The following is a 20,384-nucleotide window of genomic DNA, read 5'->3' on the forward strand; positions in this document are numbered from 1 at the left end:
CAGCTTCTTGTGCATCTCCAGCCCTCTCAGTCGGTAGAGCACAAGTAGCTGAGAAGTCCTTGATTTAGTGTAAGCACTACTCAGTGACAACTAAAACATCAGTGTGCTATCAACGTTATTCTCCTACCAAATTCAAAACACAGCACTATATCAGCTACTGGAAGAAAATTAACTCCATCACAGCTGAAACCAGGACGCCAAGTCTTGAAAATAGTGAAAAATAAATGTTACCTGTATCCATGCTTTGGTTCAACTGCTGGTCACTTGTTTCTCCATCTTCACTGATATATCCCGGAGGTGGTGTTTCTGTCAAAAAAAATATCCACTTATTGGTTCAATGACCGCGGAAATTTGTTAAGATTTAGCATTTGAGGTTTTTGTCCTTAAGTCTTCACAAGCTCCATATGATACCTGAACACTGAATTAGAATTTCATTTTGCTGTCCCTTTTTCCTTCCAGTAGGACTTCAAACCCATTACCCACCTTATTGTCTATGTAAAATGTATCATCTCTTGTATGCCAGTCAATTGCTCGAATATGTTATATAATTAACATATAATCCTTGTTTGTTCCATTTAATAGAAGATACTTTTCACTACAATGAGTAACGATTTTGCAATTGTGATCAACAGCTTTCACATTTAGTAGAATTACAAATGAAAAAAACCATCTGGTGACTTCTACAAAATCAAAAAAAATAAACATGAGCTGTCTTTATGTAGTATAACCATCAGATCAGATACCCTCCCACGCCTTACAGAAGTTGCTAGATTTAAAGGTTCTTTTTCAGTTCAGTCCTCAAATCCATTTTTCTTCAATGCCCAACAGCTGATTTCACTCATTAGTGATAACTACTTTATCTAACTAGTTACACTGCACAAGCTCTACTGATGATTATTATTACTTCCAGGTAATATTACATGATTATTATTACTTCCAAGCTCTACTAATCTACTTTTTTAACTAGCTTTCTATAAAGGTGGAGTTTCACAGACCCAAGTAAACTCAGTAACAAGTTTGAAGCATTCTGATACTAGAAACTGTGTCTAATTCCACAGAAATATCTTCAAAACCCAGGAGAGCATGGTTGTTCCTTTTCTCCATTCAAAATGTGCTTTGTAATCCAGATAATGAGTTAACCAACTGCCTTTCAGGAAATAATTTTCTTTGAACTGGGTAAATGTATTTTCCTATACATTAAAGGCAAAACCTGGATTTCTTTAGTGAAAGTGTTTGAAGCTAACTATCTCTACAGTCGCCTTAGAATTGTCTCTGAGACATCTGAGAGATTAAACACGTTTAATTACATAATTACCAAACAGCAGAAATTTAAAGATAAAGCCTTTTGCTTAAGAATTAATATCAAACTATATCAAATATCATGTCTGAGATTTATAGCAATATAGTAAGATCAGAAGGAAGTCAGCGAGAGGAAACTAGATTAAGTCAGTTGATTAAATAAAAATGAATGCAAGGAATTGTATCTTTGGTTCATTCTATAAAACTAGTGTGCCAAATATAGATGTGACAAAATTCAATTGAGAATTTAAAAGGAAGATTAAGGGAAATTTTTACTAGCAAGAAGTACGATGACAAAAATCATACTTGTTTTGAATATTTTTATAGAATTCATTGTGATAAAGTGGACTACACCCATTTCCAAATCATTCATTACAGTTAAGCCCACAGCCATGGTAAAAGGTCAATAACCATTTCCAATCCAACCCATGCCTCCTGTTTCCAGTTGCTAATCTAGGCTCTTTGGCACAGATTATTTTCCATATCTAGTCTCTGAACAGAGAAGATTTCCTCCACCTAGTACTATTAATAGTGTTTTAGAGTCAGAGGTTGAGCACCACCACAGCTGGAAATAAATGCCCAAGTGCAGCATTAAAAATTCTTAGCAGAGCTTGAATGCTGCCAGAAGATTGGACAAGGCAGCATCTGTAACCTGAAAGGGAACATATGGCCCCAAAGGCCATCCTGTGCCTTCACGACCACCATCTTCCCAGCTGTAGGTGAAACCAACCTTTCTATAGACCAAGTACTGCGACAGTATTGCAGTGCAAAACTAGCATGGTTGTTAGTCTGGCCTACCGCTAAAGAAAACGGTTCTCTGAAGCAGGCTGTCAAGACACACAAGACTTATCAGAACCTAGCTAAGTATTCATGATTAAGTTAGCAAGGTCAAATAAAGTAAGATATCATTATATGAATACAACAGGAGGGTGTCAGTGACAAAGAGAAGGAGGCAAGGTGTGGTTAGCTACATAAACATTTGAATATCCTGTGAATACCTGCAATCACCTTGAACAGACTTCCTGCAAATAACTACCTAGAGTTGCTTTAGCTCATTTCCATAGCACTGGATCTTCAAATGGTGGCTTTTCAGTAAGTTGTTTGCAAATGCTATCAAAAGCCCTCAGACTGAATCAAAAAGGTATACATAAGTTAAGAAAGCAACACCAACTTCTAGCACCTTAAATTGCTCTTTAAAGATCTGCTGTCCCTAGGTGGCAACAAATGTGGCACAAATTAAACAGATGAGATGAAATTCATTGAAATTTTTTTGGTGCCATTTCAATTCTTGGATACATTTAAAGAAAACACAAACAACATCCTGTTTAAGACATGTAGATACAATTTGTACATTGCACATATCTGAGTTTCAAGGAAATCCTCTTATTCTTCGTGAGAGTCTAGATCTGAATTTTCAGCTTGTTCGTAACATAGCTGCATTAAACATTTATGAGAAAACTTCAGCTTTGCTTGGTTTCACACTCCAGGCAACTTCTTGAAGAGACAGGAAACAGGAAGTTGGGGCAGGAAACAAAGGTCACTGATTTTAGGTTTCAGTAAGGGTACAGGATTTCAGGTGCACTGTAGCAGATTAATCTTGGTATTTGTTTTGGGGTGGGGAAAAGGCAAATGGGGGAGGAGGAATTCTTTAAGAGTTCGATATTGTTAGCTTGTTCTTTTGTACTAAAAAGACAAAACTGTATGCACACAGTAGTAACAAATACGCAAAGCAGACCTTGATCGATTGGAAACTACAGATCAAAACACTTTTTCAGTTACTGTTTTGCAACTTGAAGTTTTCTCCACATACTACACATAGTGAGATTGAGAAGCAGTTTGCTACTCCATCTCCAATACGCAGCATTTGGCAACCCCTATATTTTTGTAAAACCGGCTTAAAGCGTAAGGGGAAGGTCTACTTTGTACTCATTAATCTTAATTAAGCTATTGAAACCAAGTAAGCTATTGTGAAACCACAGCAATGTGGTTTCACACAGGATTGTATGCTGCAAACAACAGTATTCAGGTATTTCCATTAGAATTAATACACGAAATCAACTACATTTAATTTATTGGTGTATCTTTCAATTAATATGATCATTTAGGAGGATGAAATTACCATCTTTATTCCAGTGGCACAATGTTAAGTGTACTGTTTGTGGTGGGAGTTAAGAAAATACCTGGTATGTAATTGCTCTGTGGTTCAATTCCAGCTGGAAAGTTAGTGTTTTCAGGAATGGAATGGGTATAGTCATCGAGAGGCGGAAGCTCCGTTAGAATCTCAGTGTGCCGTGGCACTAGTACGGGAGGCAAGACTGGAAAAGCAAAGTTCAAAGCATTAGTAAGACCCTCAAAATACACACTTTTGTGAGCTAAAAGAAAAAAAAAATCTAAAACATCTAACAATTTTTTCAGATATTTTGAAATTTTCTGACTCTCAGTACTGCTAATACTGCAGTTGTACTGCTAGCTACTGGAAGAAACAGGTTCCTGAGGTGCCTCTTGAGTAAGACTGCAAAGGTAAGTCATCTCTGCTCTCCTTCTCATGCCAGACCGTACTTAGCCAGCTGGAAACTGATAGTGGCACTGGAAGCGTTCATTGGGTTATTCAACACATTTGTAAAGTAAAGATTTTTCAGTATCTTTACTATTAAAACTTTCAGGGGATGGTATTCTCAAAAGCTGTATCTCTAATCATCTTGTACTTACGGCAAGAGAAAGCATCATCTTTTTCTATTTTTCATTTAAAACATTATGCTGAACAAGTATGTACAGATGCTGCTATAGAAAGTCAGAAGTAGAAGTAGTCTTCCTACCTGGTGTCTCCACTCTCTGATAGTGGTAAGGGTTTACACATACTTCATCCTTTTTAAGATTAAAAGCATATTCACAGTTTTCAATTGCTTTAAGTTCATGGTGACTGTGAAGATCGGGCCAGCGCCATAAACGACAGTAAATAACATGCGGTAATCCTTTACGATGAGATACCTGTAGACGGCCATCAAGAGATCTATATGGGAAAGATGTTGAAAAGCATTTACAGACTGCATGCTGTCTCTTAATCGCTCAAGCAACGGTGTACACACATGGGATGGGTAGTTTATTTATTCTCAGAATTCAGTAGATTGAAACTGTTAGTGACATTTATACTCTTGTTAAAAGGCTTCAAATGGGATAAGAATGATGGTATCAAGCAGTGTCTTAACTTATTTTTGAGCTGCTCAAATTATTGCCAGTGAATTTAGAGTTCATTAAAAGCCACTTTACCTCCAACCAAGTATTTAGGGTGATTGTTTCATATACATTTTTTAAATGCAGAAGACAGTTGTTAAAAAAAATAAAAATAAAATCACACACTTAATAGTCCCTTCCGCTGCTAAACCTCAAGGCTTTGCTGTGGCATAGATGCTTTATGGCTTTAAGCATAAGAATTCCCACAGGACTGCAAATAAGCCTATAAACAGTCAGCTGCCCAAGCGATCCACATGGCAGTATAACTGTAATGCAAAAAGCATGAATGCACATCTTGTAAGAGCTGTACAGTTTATCTTCTGGACTTCATCTGCCTTGCTACCAGCTGAAAACGTTTTGCTAGTTTTAAGACAGACTGCATATGTTTACACAAATGCAGATGTTTATGATTGTTATGGGATGGGAGACAAACCTCAATACACAAATCAAGTAATGTGACATGAAAAAATAAAGACCCTGGTTAGAATTTGCCCACCATTAACTACTGAAGAATTTACAAACAATTCTTTAGTAGCTCATATCTGAGCCAATTAGCAAGATTTAACTGAGAGCTTGTGGCATACAAAGCAGTTTAAACACTTTGTAAGATTAGGTCTAAAGAATTAAGTATCTCAACTTTGTTAATATAAACACCAAAACACATTAGAGCTTGTATTTAACAAGTCTTCCCATTCTTTCAATAGCACTAGCATGAAAAAGGAATATTCCAAAATTAGAGTTTCATTGGTCAAAACATCAGCTGAGAACACTTGGATTTCTACACTGGCAAGCAAATATTTTAAAGTGCTATACCATGAGAGGCCTAGGAAGCATTTTAGTCTATTTTACAGCTAAAGCATCCCATTACAGACCCTTCAAAGCCAATCCCTCCCACAAGATTTCTATGATGCGAGAGAGGGCAGAATATTCACCTGGTTTGTTCAGAGAAGCTGTAAAGGCCTGTTGTATCCCACTGATCTATCGTGTTTGGTGTACTCAGTCCCCAAATTTCAGAGCAAGTGCTGTGCATAAATTGAAAACAAAAACAAAAAATTGATATGAATATGGAACATGGTTATTCAAAACACCATGATGTCAAACATGGAAAAATGTACAGAATACTTCCTTTCACATAGAAGATAGAGCATTGTTAGACTTACATTTAAACTGACATCTCATGCTATATTTTCTATATGAAGGAGGCTATCAAAATGGAACACGTGATTCAAGGTAAATGATAATGTTTTTAAAAGGTGAACAAGTTCTCTGGTTTTAAGTAGTCAATACAGTTGTAATGTTCCTTAAAACAGGCAAAACTTCCTCAGCCTAGCTCTTAACAAAATTCAATTTTAAAGGGTAGTTTCTGGATTGGTTTTTTTTTGTTTTTGTTTGTTTTTAAACATAAGCTTCCCTAAGATTTCAAACAAAGGCCATGTGTGTCTGAAACTGAACATCACAATCTAACTTTCAGGTACCACCACTTAAGCATTAATCTCATTCTCCATGCACATACTAATTTGCTGCTTTTCCCAAAACAGGAAAATTAGGACTCTGAAGAAAAGCACGTTGTAGCTGATACTTCTCACTGTTTTCTGATTAAAAAAACTAAATATTCTTTTCCACTATATACAAAACACAGAATGTTTAACACAGTTTTACAGTACAGTATTTTAAGTCTTAACTATAGAATAACAAAACTTTAATTGCTAAATCAAGCAGGAGGAAAGAAAGACAACTATTAGTTTACTAAACTGGTTCAATGACAAGATCACAACAGTAAAGAAGAAGGAGCCTCCATTGATAGGCACGAACTAAAAGCAGCAGCAGATTTAAGTAAAGCAAGAAAACAGCATGGGCTTGTAAATGGGCAGCACATTTTCAGAATCATAAATCAAGCTTGGCTCTATCACAGACTTGCTCTGTGACCACTGAAAACTGTCAGTTAATTTTCCATAAATAACCCACAACTAGACTTCGCACCTCAGAAATGAAGAAAATTTGGTTGACAAGCAACTTACAACTCCACTCCCTAATGACAAAGCCTGAAGTTTGACTGGCTGCTACATTACCTTTAAAGTTAATAGCCTCTGAAAAGTTGCAACAGAAAGAAAAGAATCCAAGTTCACCAAACTCCTGGTTTTAAATACAGGCTTTGCTATTTAAATCTAAGCTACTAAGCTTATTGATACACTCACAAGTTTGGATTGAGTGTTCAAGGGAAGAAAAGTGAAGCAGGTATTTTTATTTCTCGTCCCTACACAGAGAAAATTCATTAGTGTTATGAAACAAAAGAGCAGACAGCACAGCGCTGTACTTAAAACCACTTTCAGGGCTGAAAACCACCTCAATTCCACGGTGACTTTAATAAAACTTAAGTGTGGGCTACTGACAAAGGGAACGAATGGTTCTCGTCCCCTCCTTGCCTTGTCTCTCATGCCTCATTTCTAATGCCATCCCAGGGAGGCTGAAATATCTGTGCAATTGAGCAGCAACCCAAATCAATGAACTGGCTATCTGACCACAGAACATGTGACTGAAAATTAATGTTTTGAGTTACTTTTCAGCCAGATCAGTTGTTCTATTCACTGTGGAGCTACACAAGCACTACAAATGTGGAGCGAGAGTGCAATTTTGGGCAGCAGCCTGCACTTATCACAAATAAAATTGTTGAATAAAATATGGCCTTTGACATTTTACTAATTATGGACACAAGTAAAATCTTGTACTAGATGACTTTTTGTCTAGTAGAGAGCAGCAGAGCCACACACGAAGGCCCGTTCTCTAACATACATCCAGCTCTTCAAAAGAGCCAACTGTCCTGAACAAGTTACATCCATCTCAGACACAGGCAGCATCACAGCTCTCCAGAAACAGAGTGGGCAGAAGAGCAGCAATACTGACCATCACTGCATCAGTAGAGCCTACAAACCTCTCTTTTTCATATTCCTCTGGGATAGTGGGCTGCCAGAAGCTGTGTAAGGATTGAAATAGTTGCCCTGAAGACACACAGGCAGCCTGTGGGACACCAGGGAGCATCCCTGCACTGTACTGTGTCCTTAAATATGCACCACTACTGCTAGTAAGACAGATCATCACACACATTAAATTAGAAGAACAATCAGCAGACACAAAGCCTGCTGCATATTAATTGACACAGTCAGCTCTGACAGCTTACTACCTTTGAGCAATGTATCCTTTATACAAAGGAGCGCTCCAAAGCTGATGCTGTCACACAGATTACACATTCCCAAAATTGTGGGGTGCATCACTGGTGTAAATGTCACGCAGTTGCTACACAAGACTTTTAAGACAGCACATGCAAAAGTAAAATTTTATAGCCCTTGACAAAGCACGATGAACAGGAACAGTATTTTATATTGCTAACCTCTTCTCTCTATAAATATTGAACCTCTCAAAGCTGACAGCATATTCCATAACGTATGGAAAGACAATCAGTATTCTGAAGTGACTGTGACGGAGCCATAGCTTGCAATGAAACTCAGGACACCATAGAGGGAGGGCAGGCCAGGAGGTACAGAAAAAGTGATCAGTTAGAGCAAAACTGCTCCAATATTCAGCAGCTTACATGATATGCTGTCTTCCAGGATGTAAGCCTGCTTAGAGCTGGGATTAATATCAGCGTTTTACTGGCTCATCTACACTAGGACTATACTCCAATTCCAATAATCCACAATCAAACACTGAAGAGCCTGCAGGAAATCATCCTGTATGATCAATAAAGTCAGCTCAGCACAGCTTTTACTGTTCACTGGAAGAAACATCTGAGGAAATAAAGTGGTCTCTCCCCACTCTCCCGCTCACATAAAAGATCCACTGCCTAAAAGATGCAAGAGTGTCCCCCCACTACGTCATCCAAACAGTAAATTAACGTTGTTAATATTCACACACACGCACACCAAATCAGAAGTAAATTCCTCACAACCATAAAAAGCATACTTCATAGGCAGCACTTCCACGAAAGGCCACAGGATGTTCATCCATACGCAAGCGATACCGCAACGTGGTGCAGATGCTCCTGCTCATCCCAGAAAGGTAGTGGCTGGAAAGAAGGAGACTGCATTCTGAAAGATATTTAAACAACCATTAAAACCATCTAAAAGGGAGACAGGAGTTACAGACGTTTTAGTAGTACAAAATTACTGCCCCAAAATAAAAAGGAGGCATTCTCTCCTAAACCTACCTTTCTGAAGCGTCCCAAATTCCTTGTGATGTGAAGAATCCTTCTATGCCTTAGTCCATAAAGAATTTGAAAGAATCAAGGACTAACATCTGTACTCCTAAGTCTTGCCTGGAAACATTCCCAGGCCCTGGAACATGATCATGTACGCTAGAAAGCAGCTAGGACATTCCCCAGCGCTGGGCCGTGCCAATTACTGTTCTCCCACACAATTCCCAGGTTTCTGAGTCGCACACCATCGGGATCACTCACACTCGGCAGTTCAGATGTAGCCACCCTGCCCTGGTAGCTAAGAGTTTAAGAGTATGGACGAGGCAGTCCTAAGCCAGTTGGCCACAGTACCCAGGAACATTCACAGGCACATTTAATTTATCATAGAATCATTTAGGTTGGAAAGGACCTCTGAGATCATCGAGTCCAACTGTTAACCTAACACTGCCAAGTCCACCACTAAACCATGTCCCTAAGCACCATATCTACATGTCTTTTAAATACCTCCAGGGATGGGGACTCAACCACTTCCCTGGGCAGCCTGTTCCAGTGCCTGACTACCCTTTCGGTGAAGAAGTTTTTCTAATATCCAATCTAAATCTCCCCTGGCACAGCTTGAGGCCGTTTTCTCTTGTCCTATCACTTGTTACTTGGGAGAAGAGACCGACCCCCACCTCGCTACAACCTCCTTTCAGGGAGTTGTAGAGAGCAATAAGGTCTCCCCTCAGCCTCCTCTTCTCCAGACTAAACCACCCCAGCTCCCTCAGCCACTCCTCATATGACCTGTTCTCTAGACCCTTCTCCAGCTTCGTTGCCCTTCTCTGGACACGCTCCAGCACCTCAATGTTCTTCTTGGAGTGAGGGGCCCAAAACTGAACACAGTACTCGAGGTGCGGCCTCACCAGGGCCGAGTACAGGGGCACTATCACCTCCCTGGTCCTGCTGGCCACACTATTCTTGATACAGGCCAGGATGCCATTGGCCCTCTTGGCCACCTGAGCACACTGCTGGCTCATGTTCAGGCGGCTGTCGACCAACACCCCCAGGTCCTTTTCCACCAGGCAGCTCTCCAGCCACTCCTCCCCAAGCCTGTAGCGTTGCATGGGGTTGTTGTGACCCAAGGGCAGGACCCAGCACTTAGCCTTGTTGAATCTCATATAGTTGGCCCTGGCCCATTGATCTAGCCTGTCCAGGTCCCTCTGTAGGGCCTTCCTACCCTCCAGCAGATCGACACTTCCACCCAACTTGGTGTCGTCTGCAAACTTCCTGAGGGTGCACTCAATCCCCTCATCCAGATCATCAGTGAAGATATTGAACAGGACCGGCCCCAACGCTGAGCCCTGGGGAACACCACTCGTGACCGGCCACCAACTGGATTTGACTCCATTCACTACAACTCTTTGGGCCTGGCCATCCAGACAGTTTTTTAGCCAGTGAAGAGTATACTCATCTAAGCCCTGAGCAGCCAGTTTCTCCAGGAGAATGCTGTGGGAGACAGTGTCAAAGGCTTTACTAAAGTCCAGGTAGACAACATCCACAGCCTTTTTTCTCATCCACTAAGCGGGTCACCTTGTCATAGGAGATCAGGTTAGTCAAGCAGGACCTCCCTTTCATAAACCCATGCTGACTGGGCCTGATCCCCTGATTGTCCTGCAAGTGCCACATGATGGCACTCAGGATGATCTGCTCCATAACCTTCCCCAGCACTGAGGTCAGGCTGACAGGCCTGTAGTTTCCCAGATCCTCCTTCCGGCCCTTACTGTAGATGGGCGTCACATTTGCTAACTTCCAGTCAACTGGGACCTCCCTGGTTGACCAGGACTGCTGGTAAATGATGGAAAGTGGCTTAGTGAGCACCTCCGCCAGCTCCCTCAGTACCCTCGGGTGGATCCCATCCGGCCCCTTAGACCTGTGTGTATCTACATGGTGTAGCAGGTCACTAACCATTTCCTCTTGGATTATGGGGGCTTCATTTTCCTCCCTGTCCCTGTCTTCCAGCTCAGTGGGCTGGGTACCCTGAGAACAACTGGTCTGACTATTAAAGACTGAGGCAAAGAAGGCATTAAGTACCTCAGCCTTTTCCTTGTCCTCTGTCATTATGTTTCCCCCCGCATCCAATAAAGGATGGATATTCTCCTTAGCTCTCCTTTTGTTGCTAATGTAACATTTTTTGTTGTCTTTTACAGCAGTAGCCAGTTTAAGTTCCAGCTGGGCTTTGGCCCTTCTAATCCTCTCCCTGCATAACCTCACGACATCCTTGTAGTCCTCCTGAGTTGCCTGCCCCTTCTTCCAAAGGTCATAAACTCTCCTTTTATTACTGAGTCCCAGCCAAAGCTCTCTGTTCAGCCAGGCTGGTCTTCTCCCCTGGCAGCTCGTCTTTTGGCACATGGGGATGTCCTGCTCCTGCGCCTGTAAGATTTCCTTTTTGAAGAATGTCCAGCCTTCCTGGACTCCTTTGCCCTTCAGGACTGCCTCCCAAGGGACTCTGTCAACCAGGCTCCTGAACAGGCCAAAGTCTGCCCTCCAAAAGTCCAAGGTGGCAGTTCTGCTGACCCCCCTCCTTACTTCTCCAAGAATGGAAAACTCCATCATTTCATGATCACTATGCCCAAGATGGCCTCCAACTGTCACTTCACCCACCAGGCCTTCTCTGTTCACAAACAAGAGGTCGAGCGGGGCACCTCCCTAGTTGGCTCCCTCACCAGCTTTGTCAGGAAGTTATCTTCCACACACTCCAGGAACCTCCTAGACTGTTTCCTCTCCACTGTACTGTATTTCCAGCAGGCATCTGGTAAGTTGAAATCCCCCATGAGGACAAGGGCTAGCAATTGTGAGACTTCTCCCTAAGTGGAAAGGGTTGCAAGAGTTGGCGTTTCAACCTGACTTTTCATCTGCTTATAAGAAGCAGCATCTCAGATGATATTGTACAATTCTGGCAAGAAGAATCTTTAATGTGGCTATCAGCATGCAACAGCACACAGTATGCCTTCACTTCTTCCATTTCATCATTTCCTTTAACAGGAAAGTCTGAGTTCCAAAAAACCCTACTCTGGGCAAGAAATTACCTAAACAGCAACGAGCTGTAGCAATGCTTCACAATTTTGAGACAAAGTGCCAAAACTGCCTGCCTTTATTTAGTAAGACAGAAAACACTGACACACACAAGAAAAATGTGGACACAGGAAAAACCTAAATATCAAAGATAACCAAAAAGTATTTTTATCCCCTAGTCTACATATCATGGATGATGCTCCCAATCAGCATCAACAGTGCAAACTATCTTAGTGGAATGACAATATCTGTAAGTCTACTATAAAAATGGACTATCAAGTCCCTGTTCAAATACAGCTGAACTATTGATCTGCCCATGAAGAATGAACGTGGACAAACGTGGTTCGTGCCACACTCATAAGTAAGCAGTATGATTGCTTGCTTTAATGATTATACCCCTATTGGAGGAATCAAAGTCCATATAAAAATCCATAATAACCAGATATGAACCACATGGGATGAAACAGTCTGAAGTAACAAAATATAGTCAAAATTCAAGAGTCCACAAATACAGATGGACATCACCTCAACTGGAACACACTGCCCAAAAATAGGTTCTTGTATTTGCAATATGATTAGGTGGCAAAGAACGCTGACCTACCTAGGTGAAAGAAGGAACAGGATAAGGCTGCACAGGATAAGATGACCGTTGCCAACCAGCATGTTACTGTTAGCCTGTGACAGTACAACCTCGTCTTAGTGAATATAGAAATCCATTTGCATCCTGGCTTGTAGCAGCAGTAATTCTGAATTAGAAACTTCAGTAGTTGGAGATGCAGCTACACAGAACAATCCACAACCCCCTCACTGATGTCCAGATGCCAACTAATAAAGCCACCTCAGGCTGGTACTCAACCTAGGCCACTTAATTAGGTTCAGTTTCTCAGCACAGTTGAAAGCCAGATGTACTGATCTGTAGATCCAAGCAAGTATGTGCAAGTACTGTCCAAACAGTCATGACCACAGCATCAAACAAGCTGGTGCCTACGCATGGTACTGCATTGCCCACACTCCAAGGCATCCCTGTACTTTCCCCAAGTGCATTTGCAAAATAGAAGATACAATCAGGGATAAAGGTGGTAGGTCTTGTCAATAATAGTTTTATACAGATGCTGTTTTGGGGCTATAGTTGAAAGAACCCAGAGCCAGCAGAGTTTTAAACAATACTCTATGTGCACCAGAGCCGTCACACACATGCTTAGGCTGGTATCCGTGTATCACAGGTTCTTGCTACTATGAATTTATTACCAGTTTTTACTGAGACACAGAATGAACAAAGCAACTATCCTACCATTAACACTATTTACAGTATTGGCAGTGCTGCATGCTCTAGGTACTTTTTGTACTAAATCAAGTATTTGCAACAAGTACATCAGATGAAAGTAGGCAGAACCACTTCAAAGATATTTACATATGAAGTATCAGAAAGTCTATACAGAAGTTGTTAAATATTGTCACAATTCATACCTAACTACAATTCCACTTTCTTCTTCAAAGTCTTGCAAAGAAGTGGAACAGCTCTAAAGCAGCTAAAAGGCACAGAGTTCAGTTGACAGCCTCCTCTTTACCTGAAGTGGTAGCACTAGAAAGACAACAAATAAAACCTGAAATGCAAATTGCGTCATGCTAGTCAAAGTCCATATTATACAGGAATCATTACAGAATGGTCTTGGACATTTAACATACTTATTTGTGAAGTATTACACTGAACAACTAACATTTTTCCTGAATCTTTCATATCTTTCAGAATCTACAGGCACTAACAAGTTTGCAAGTCCATGTTCAAGGCAATCTTTTCCATTTGTCCTTCTCCTGCATCTTATCATCATAAGCCTTTCTTCCACTGAATCTAATTTGTCTGTCCCTACATTTTCTGAGGCATTCGCAGTGCTGGAGCTGTGACTGAAATGAAAAATAATTTCAGTAAACTGTGATAGTACCCCATTTATCTGTTTCAAAATAGGAGATGAGAAAGAAAGTTAGTTTTCAAATTCTAGAATTCTCATGCACAGTCTTCCCTACCGATGTGAGACTGACATTTGTTTTCACTCATGTTTTCATTCAAAGACTAAACAAGAAAAATGCAACAACAGAAAAGAAGATCATGTTTTCACTTGAACTGGAGAAGTTATTGCACGCACACACACACAAACACCTTTGTACCAGCTTAACATTTACAGGACTTACTACCTGTCGTGGTTTAACCCCAGCTAGCAACTAAGCATCACACAGCCACTCGCTCACTCCCCCCACCGGTGGGATGGGGGAGAGAATCAGAAGAGTAAAAGGGAGAAAACTCATGGGTTGGGATAAAGACAGTTTGATAGGTAAAGCAAAAGCCACGCACACAAGCAAAGCAAAGCAAGGAATTCATTCACTACTTCCCAGTGGCAGGCAGGTGTTCAGCCATCTCCAGGAAAGCAGGGCTCCATCACGCGTAATGGTTACTTAGGAAGACAAACGCCATCACTCTGAACGTCCCCCCCTTCCTTCTTCTTCCCCCAGCTTATATACTGAGCATGACGTCATGTGGTATGGAATAGCCCTTTGGCCAGTCTGGGTCAGCTGTCCTGGCTCTGCTCCCTCCCAGCTTCTTGTGCACCTGGCAGAGCATGGGAAGCTGAAAAGTCCTTGCCTAGTGTAAGCACTACTCAGCAAGAACCAAAACATCAGTGTGTTATCAACATTATTCTCATCCTAAATCCAAAACACAGCAATATACCAGCTACTAGGAAGAAAATTAGCTCTATCCCAGCTGAAACCAGGACACTACCTTGACTGAGATTTTGTCAAGGGGGCAGAATAGAGGTGCAGAATTTGCTTCGAGAACTACACCAAGCTATCCAAAATGGAGTTACAGCAGTAAGAAATGGTCACTAGATTTATGGAATTCCATTTTCTCACAACAAATGGGCAAATGCCATTGCTTTAACATTGCTCATGGCTGCTTCTGTAAAATTTGCCTGAGAAAACAGGTTATAGCCTATAGGTTGAAGATCTGTAGCTTCCATACTAACTTTTTTGTTTGTTTGTAATCTTGCTATGCAAGATCTTAGATCCAAAACTTTATACAGCAACATACTGAGCAGGAAACCAAGGTGGGAACACCACCATACTGACTTAGGCTCTGGTTCATCACTGGTGTAGCTGGATTGAAGTTGCACTCCTGTGAAGACACTGTCCATTACTCCACTGATACTAACTTTGAGAAAAGGATTGACTGATGGGTGAAAGAACAGAATCCTTCCTCTCATACCATTTATCTTTTTCCTGATGCAACTGGCGTTCAAGAACCCATAAAGCTGGGAGGGAGATATACCAAACCTTTGGAACTAGCTCAGAGAGGGTCTCGAAGACAACAGTAACAGGAAAGACTGATTTGAAAGGCTTAGGTGTAGTCAGCAATTAAAAAAGTTCATTGGCTTACATACAGTATTGTATTCAGCACAGACGACAGTTCCTACCAAATCTGCCTGATCATGGTTTCCTTAATTCTGGGTTTCAAATGAAAATATGTGTAGCTGCTTTTATATTCTGACTTGACAGTCCTTTCTATATACTGGCAATCAGCATTTCTCCCTACTACAGCCTAAAATGTCTATGTACCAGCCAGCAGAAATCCTAATTATACTACCTGTCAGCAAACAGCACCTCAGCTAGCTGTATAGCCTGTTGTCTGAATAAAAAGCTTGCTGTAAAATGTAGTTTGGCTGACCTAAGTGTCTCAACTACTGAAACGTATGTTGCTCATGGTTTCTCTTCCCCATGCTGGGGGTGGTAGGGAAAACGTTATTTGCACTATGCTCACTTAGAAAACATTAGAGAGATCTGCAATAACAATGCAAATGTTAAGTTACTTTCATGAGATATCTACCCTAATCTTCTTTGAATCCTACATCATTTTGTGTCCCTGCAGAACTGACCAATCTTTTTATTTGCATCTCCATCATCCCATATTACAGTGACAAAATGTTATCTACTCACTTAAATGTACATAACCAGGCATGCACATTCATCAAACGGCATGACTCAAAGCTACAGCAGTTCATTCCTGCTTGTGAATGACGTAAAGTAACACAAAGGTCCTGACCTCATTTTCTTGCAACAGAAAATTTAAAGATTCAGTAACTCAGTATAAAATAATGGTTTTTCTTCTAAGCACCTGCTAGAGGGATGAGCTAATATCTTGATCAATGCTGAATAAAAAGCACAAGTGTCAATTCCTCTTAAAAATGATTTCCACAGATCACAGTGGCACTCATCCTTAAGAAGGGCTGAACAAGATTCTTCCATGGAAACCATTCTGTGATAGACACTGGGGCAGAAAAGCAGACCCCTAGAAAAGTTCTGTAAAAGGGTAGTATTAGCAACCAGAGTAAAAGGATATTTAGACATGTAAGTACAGGTGGGCAGTTAGTTTGCTAACAGATTCTCCCATTCTTCAAAGGAGAAACGGAGCCTATTAAGTCTAGGAAAAGGATATGCAGTGACATCTAAAAGAGCCCTGGACTCCAGAAAAGAAAGCTCTTACAGAACTGAGAGCACAGGTTTCTCCCTCAGAACAAACTCAACAAAACGACAGTAAAACTGGCAGCTGATGGAGTCAGCTCCCACAATTATGAGTGCTTCCCTTAGTGTTTCCAACCCGTTAGATTTACTTTTTTTTAAGCAACTGGTCTTATATACATAACAAAAGCAGCCTTGTTTACCCTATCCCCCAGAATCCAAAACCAGACCTTTTTTTCTTCAAGCATATGCAACACAAAGATTACTTGCTCAAAACAGAAACTGTACCTTCTCTCCCTGTCTCCGTCCTCCCCACACACACATTCAGGACATAACTACATCCAAGAAAGAAATGTTTATGTATGTGCATATTTAGTGGAATATAAAGCAGGAACCATTACACAACTTTTCATAATCAGAAAACCCTTTTATGAATAAAGTTTACATAGAATTTTATACAATACATTCAAAATCATTACATCAAATACAAAATGCAGCATCTGAACAGAAGAAAATGACTTAAGTAACCTTCCTTATAAACGGATGTATGCTAAAAAATTAATACATCAAAACAGCCAGAAAAGCAGGAGGCACAGGATACAATTAACCTCTCTAACACTGTGGGAAATGAAAAAAGTCATTGAACAACTCGCATTTACTTCAGCTTAAACTTTAAGGATGTCCACAGGGGACGCAAAAGTGGAACGTAAGGTACAAAAGATACTCTGTTATAGCCTAACATCTGAGCCTCCCATTGCTCATTTCAGGGCCAGTAGCTAGTTTCTTCCAGTTTTCCAGAGTGCCAGGGCAACAAATCATCCTGATGAACAGTATATGCTTCTGTTGACTTTTCTAAAGGCACACTTCTTCCTGGTCACGTGTTCAATAAACTGCCTACAAAGGCAAAAATACAGATATAAGTCAGGCCTCTTCAAAGCACTTTATCCTCCTTCCTTCTCCCAAATCCTGACATGCCAGCCCAGCGCTGCCAGACAAAATAGAGCAGCCAACCACAATCAGTGTTACCTTTATTTTTCTCTTGATGCTAGGAGATGCTGGAAGGATAGCACCTCAAAGTTCAAGAGCAATTTTTCTAGGAAAACCAAGAAGAAGATATTTATTTCTTTTCTTGTTGTCCATATGGCCTGTTCAGATGCAGATCCTATCAAGAAGTCTTTACTCTCTGTTCAAAATAAGGTGGAGAGCAGCCTGCAAACTTGTAAGCTTCTAAACGGCAAGGTCAAGCAGCGCAGAGATGGTGTTCAGGAGTGAGAAATGAAAGGCATGCAGTACAGCTCGGCCTCACTTCAGAGTCAGCAGGGAGCTGGCCACAAGTCTTATGCTAGAGAGACTGAAGACGGGGAGCACATGCTCCAAAAATGTCCATTTAGGAAAAGAATCAGAGCTCCGGGTAGCTAGTGAGATGTTGCACCACATCATGTAGCAGGCAGCTATGAAGCAAGTATGTTCAGCAACTCAGCCTAGCTGAGAAATCACCATCTGTCCTCCACTCTCATTATACCATGCCTATGAAAACAATTGATCAAGCAATTCCTTTCTATTATTTAAATTACCACTGAAATGCTCCAACTAAAGACACAGATGACTAGCACGGTCTTCCAGACCGGGAACAGCGTCAAGCTGTTAAATACCTTTCTTTTACTTACAAGTTACATAAGGAATGAACAACCCAACAGATTCATCTCACTGTCATTTCACACCACATGTGGTTACTTTTTCTTTTTTCTGTTTTGTATTAGTAAGCAATATCATGCAGTGGGTTAAGATGACACCTAATACAGTTTCACAGATTAACTTTCTGTATCATCCTTAACAGACCTAAAGAGAATCAGAAGTATCAAAGGACAAAGAATCTTTACAGGAAGACATATCCATCACGATACTGGTTGATCTATCCACAACAAATTGGTTTGTTGACAGCAGATAGTAATCTCATAAAAGATCATACTTTCAAAAGGCATAAACAGAGCTCGGCACACACATTTCAGGACTAGCACCAGACAGACATTAAAAAAATGACCTTTATCTCAAGTTCTCTAACCACCATTAGTCATAGTAGGTGTGGTGAAAGCTTTTCCCACAAGCTAGGAGGTACAGCTACCAAGGGCTAAGTCAAATAATTTTTCTCAAGTAGTCAGTCATCCTCCAAGTGGGTGAGCAGCTGATGCTACCACGAGTGGGCTGTTTTGCAGCTGATGGACAGCTGAAAAAAGATATGACATTTTGATTAACCTTCTCAAACTAGTGGTTATTTGGGGTAGTGAGGGGGAGGGATTAGCTCTGCAAGACATTTATCTTGTCCACATTCCTTGAAAAATATGCTAACTTGGCAAAAAGATTACTCTTAGAATAACAGTCACAGGATCTTTTAATACCTCATTTCAAACTGAAGCTGCCTCTGGACAGCTTGCCCTATGAATTACACACCCATCTTGAGAAATCCAGGAAGACAAATGAACACAGGATACATAATGTGAAGTGTTCAACACAGGGAAGCCACTACCCCCAGAATGACCCCTGTTGCAGCCCAAGCCATGTATACCTAGCACAAAACTGGTGAAACAGAATACATTGAACTTGATCCATGTCCAAACAAGAGACTATCTCTAAAGATGAGGGATACAAAAATTCAAAGAAATATGAAGTATTATATAACCAAGGCATGCAGTGTTTCCTATATGGTATTTCATAGAATCACAGAAAGGTTTGGGTTGGAAGGGATCATCTGGTTCCAACCCCCCTGCCACAGGCTGGGACACCTTCCACCAGAGCAGGTTGCTCAAAGCCCTGTCCAGCCTGGCCTTGAACACTGCCAGGGATGGGGCATCCACAGCTTCTCTGGGCAACCTGTGCCTGTGCCTCACTGCCATCACAGTAAAGAACTTCTTCCTTATATTTAATCTAAATCTACCCTCTTTCAGTTTAAAGCCATTACCCCTTGTCCTATCACTATGGCCCTTGTGAAAAGTCCCTCTCCAGCTTTCTTGTAGGCCCCCTTCAGGTACAGGAAAGCTACAATAACGTGTCCCTGGAGCCTTCTCTTCTCCAAATGAAGTTAAGGTTTGAGCCATAGAGGAAGCTCTCCCAAGCAACATATTGGGGAAAAGAAATGAACGTTACTTCTGCCATGACTGTTAGATCATTTTGATAAATATGTAAATACAAAAATTAAGTCATACAATGATGTTACCATCAAAGAAGGGCAGCGAGGCTGGGGCAGGGTCTGGAGCACAAGGCTGGGGAGGAGCGGCTGGGGGAGCTGGGGGGGCTCAGCCTGGAGAAGAGGAGGCTGAGGGGAGCCCTCATCGCTCTCTGCAACTGCCTGAAAGGAGGCTGGAGCCGGGGGGGTCGGTCTCTTCTCCCCAGGAACAAGCGATGGGACGAGAGGGAACGGCCTCAAGCTGCGCCAGGGCAGGGTTAGGTTGGATATTAGGAAAAACTTCTTCACGGAAAGGGCAGTCAGGGCCTGGCACAGGCTGCCCAGGGCAGGGGCTGAGTCCCCATCCCTGGGCTATTTAAAAGCCGGGGAGATGTGGTGCTTAGGGACATGGTTTAGTGGTGGGCTTGGCAGTGCTGGGTTAACGGTTGTACGTGATGATCTTAAGGGTCTTTTCCAACGTAAACAACTGTAGGATTCTATCACTTAGAACAATGCCCATATTTTATGAGAAATATTAAAGAAAATTCACAACTAGCAAGGAAGCCATAAAAAGGCTTGAAGAGTTTCAGTGTTCAGATACAAGAAAGCAGTTTTTTATTTTTAAAAATGAACTTAGTGTGTTTGCTGAGATATTATATTGCCTTATGTGCTTAGCAAAGGCAAAATCAAGAAAGCAACTTAATAGCTAAGGTGCGTAACTACAAGCCTCTGCTCTCCTCAGGCCCAGAACAGAATACAGAACCCCACATTAGACACTATTGACAGAAAATTTGAGTATGCGGGGGACGCCCCTACAAGAAGAATCAAAATCTATTTCCTGAGCTTCACTGCCTGGAGCTAGACAGAAAGGAAGTGTTAAGATCACAGACAAGTCCTGAAGTCTTCGGCATCTTCAGCATCTTGCTCACGATCCACACCCAGAACACG

The 20,384-nt window shown here is 41.3% G+C and overlaps 1 protein-coding gene across 6 annotated transcripts in view; it reads right to left on the reverse strand.

Moving 5' to 3' along the window:
- The window catches only part of SMAD2 (SMAD family member 2), a 60,292-nt gene that overhangs the window by 12,616 nt on the left and 27,292 nt on the right, over window positions 1–20,384 (reverse strand). For 5 of the 6 annotated variants that reach the window (XM_087760357.1, XM_087760351.1, XM_087760352.1 and 2 more), the window contains exons 3-6: window positions 5,463–5,552; window positions 4,116–4,309; window positions 3,480–3,614; window positions 232–306 (exon numbers count right to left, since the gene is read on the reverse strand). In XM_087760357.1, the coding sequence (XP_087616483.1) occupies window positions 232–306; window positions 3,480–3,614; window positions 4,116–4,309; window positions 5,463–5,552 (494 nt within the window). The remainder of the gene's footprint in view (window positions 1–231; window positions 307–3,479; window positions 3,615–4,115; window positions 4,310–5,462; window positions 5,553–20,384) is intronic. The other variant, XM_087760356.1, reaches the window with a different exon arrangement.

The sequence above is a fragment of the Nipponia nippon genome, unplaced genomic scaffold, assembly GCF_047370975.1.
Source record: "Nipponia nippon isolate SJK-2023a ecotype South Korea unplaced genomic scaffold, ASM4737097v1 scaffold_22, whole genome shotgun sequence".
Classification (NCBI taxonomy): Eukaryota; Metazoa; Chordata; class Aves; order Pelecaniformes; family Threskiornithidae; genus Nipponia; species Nipponia nippon.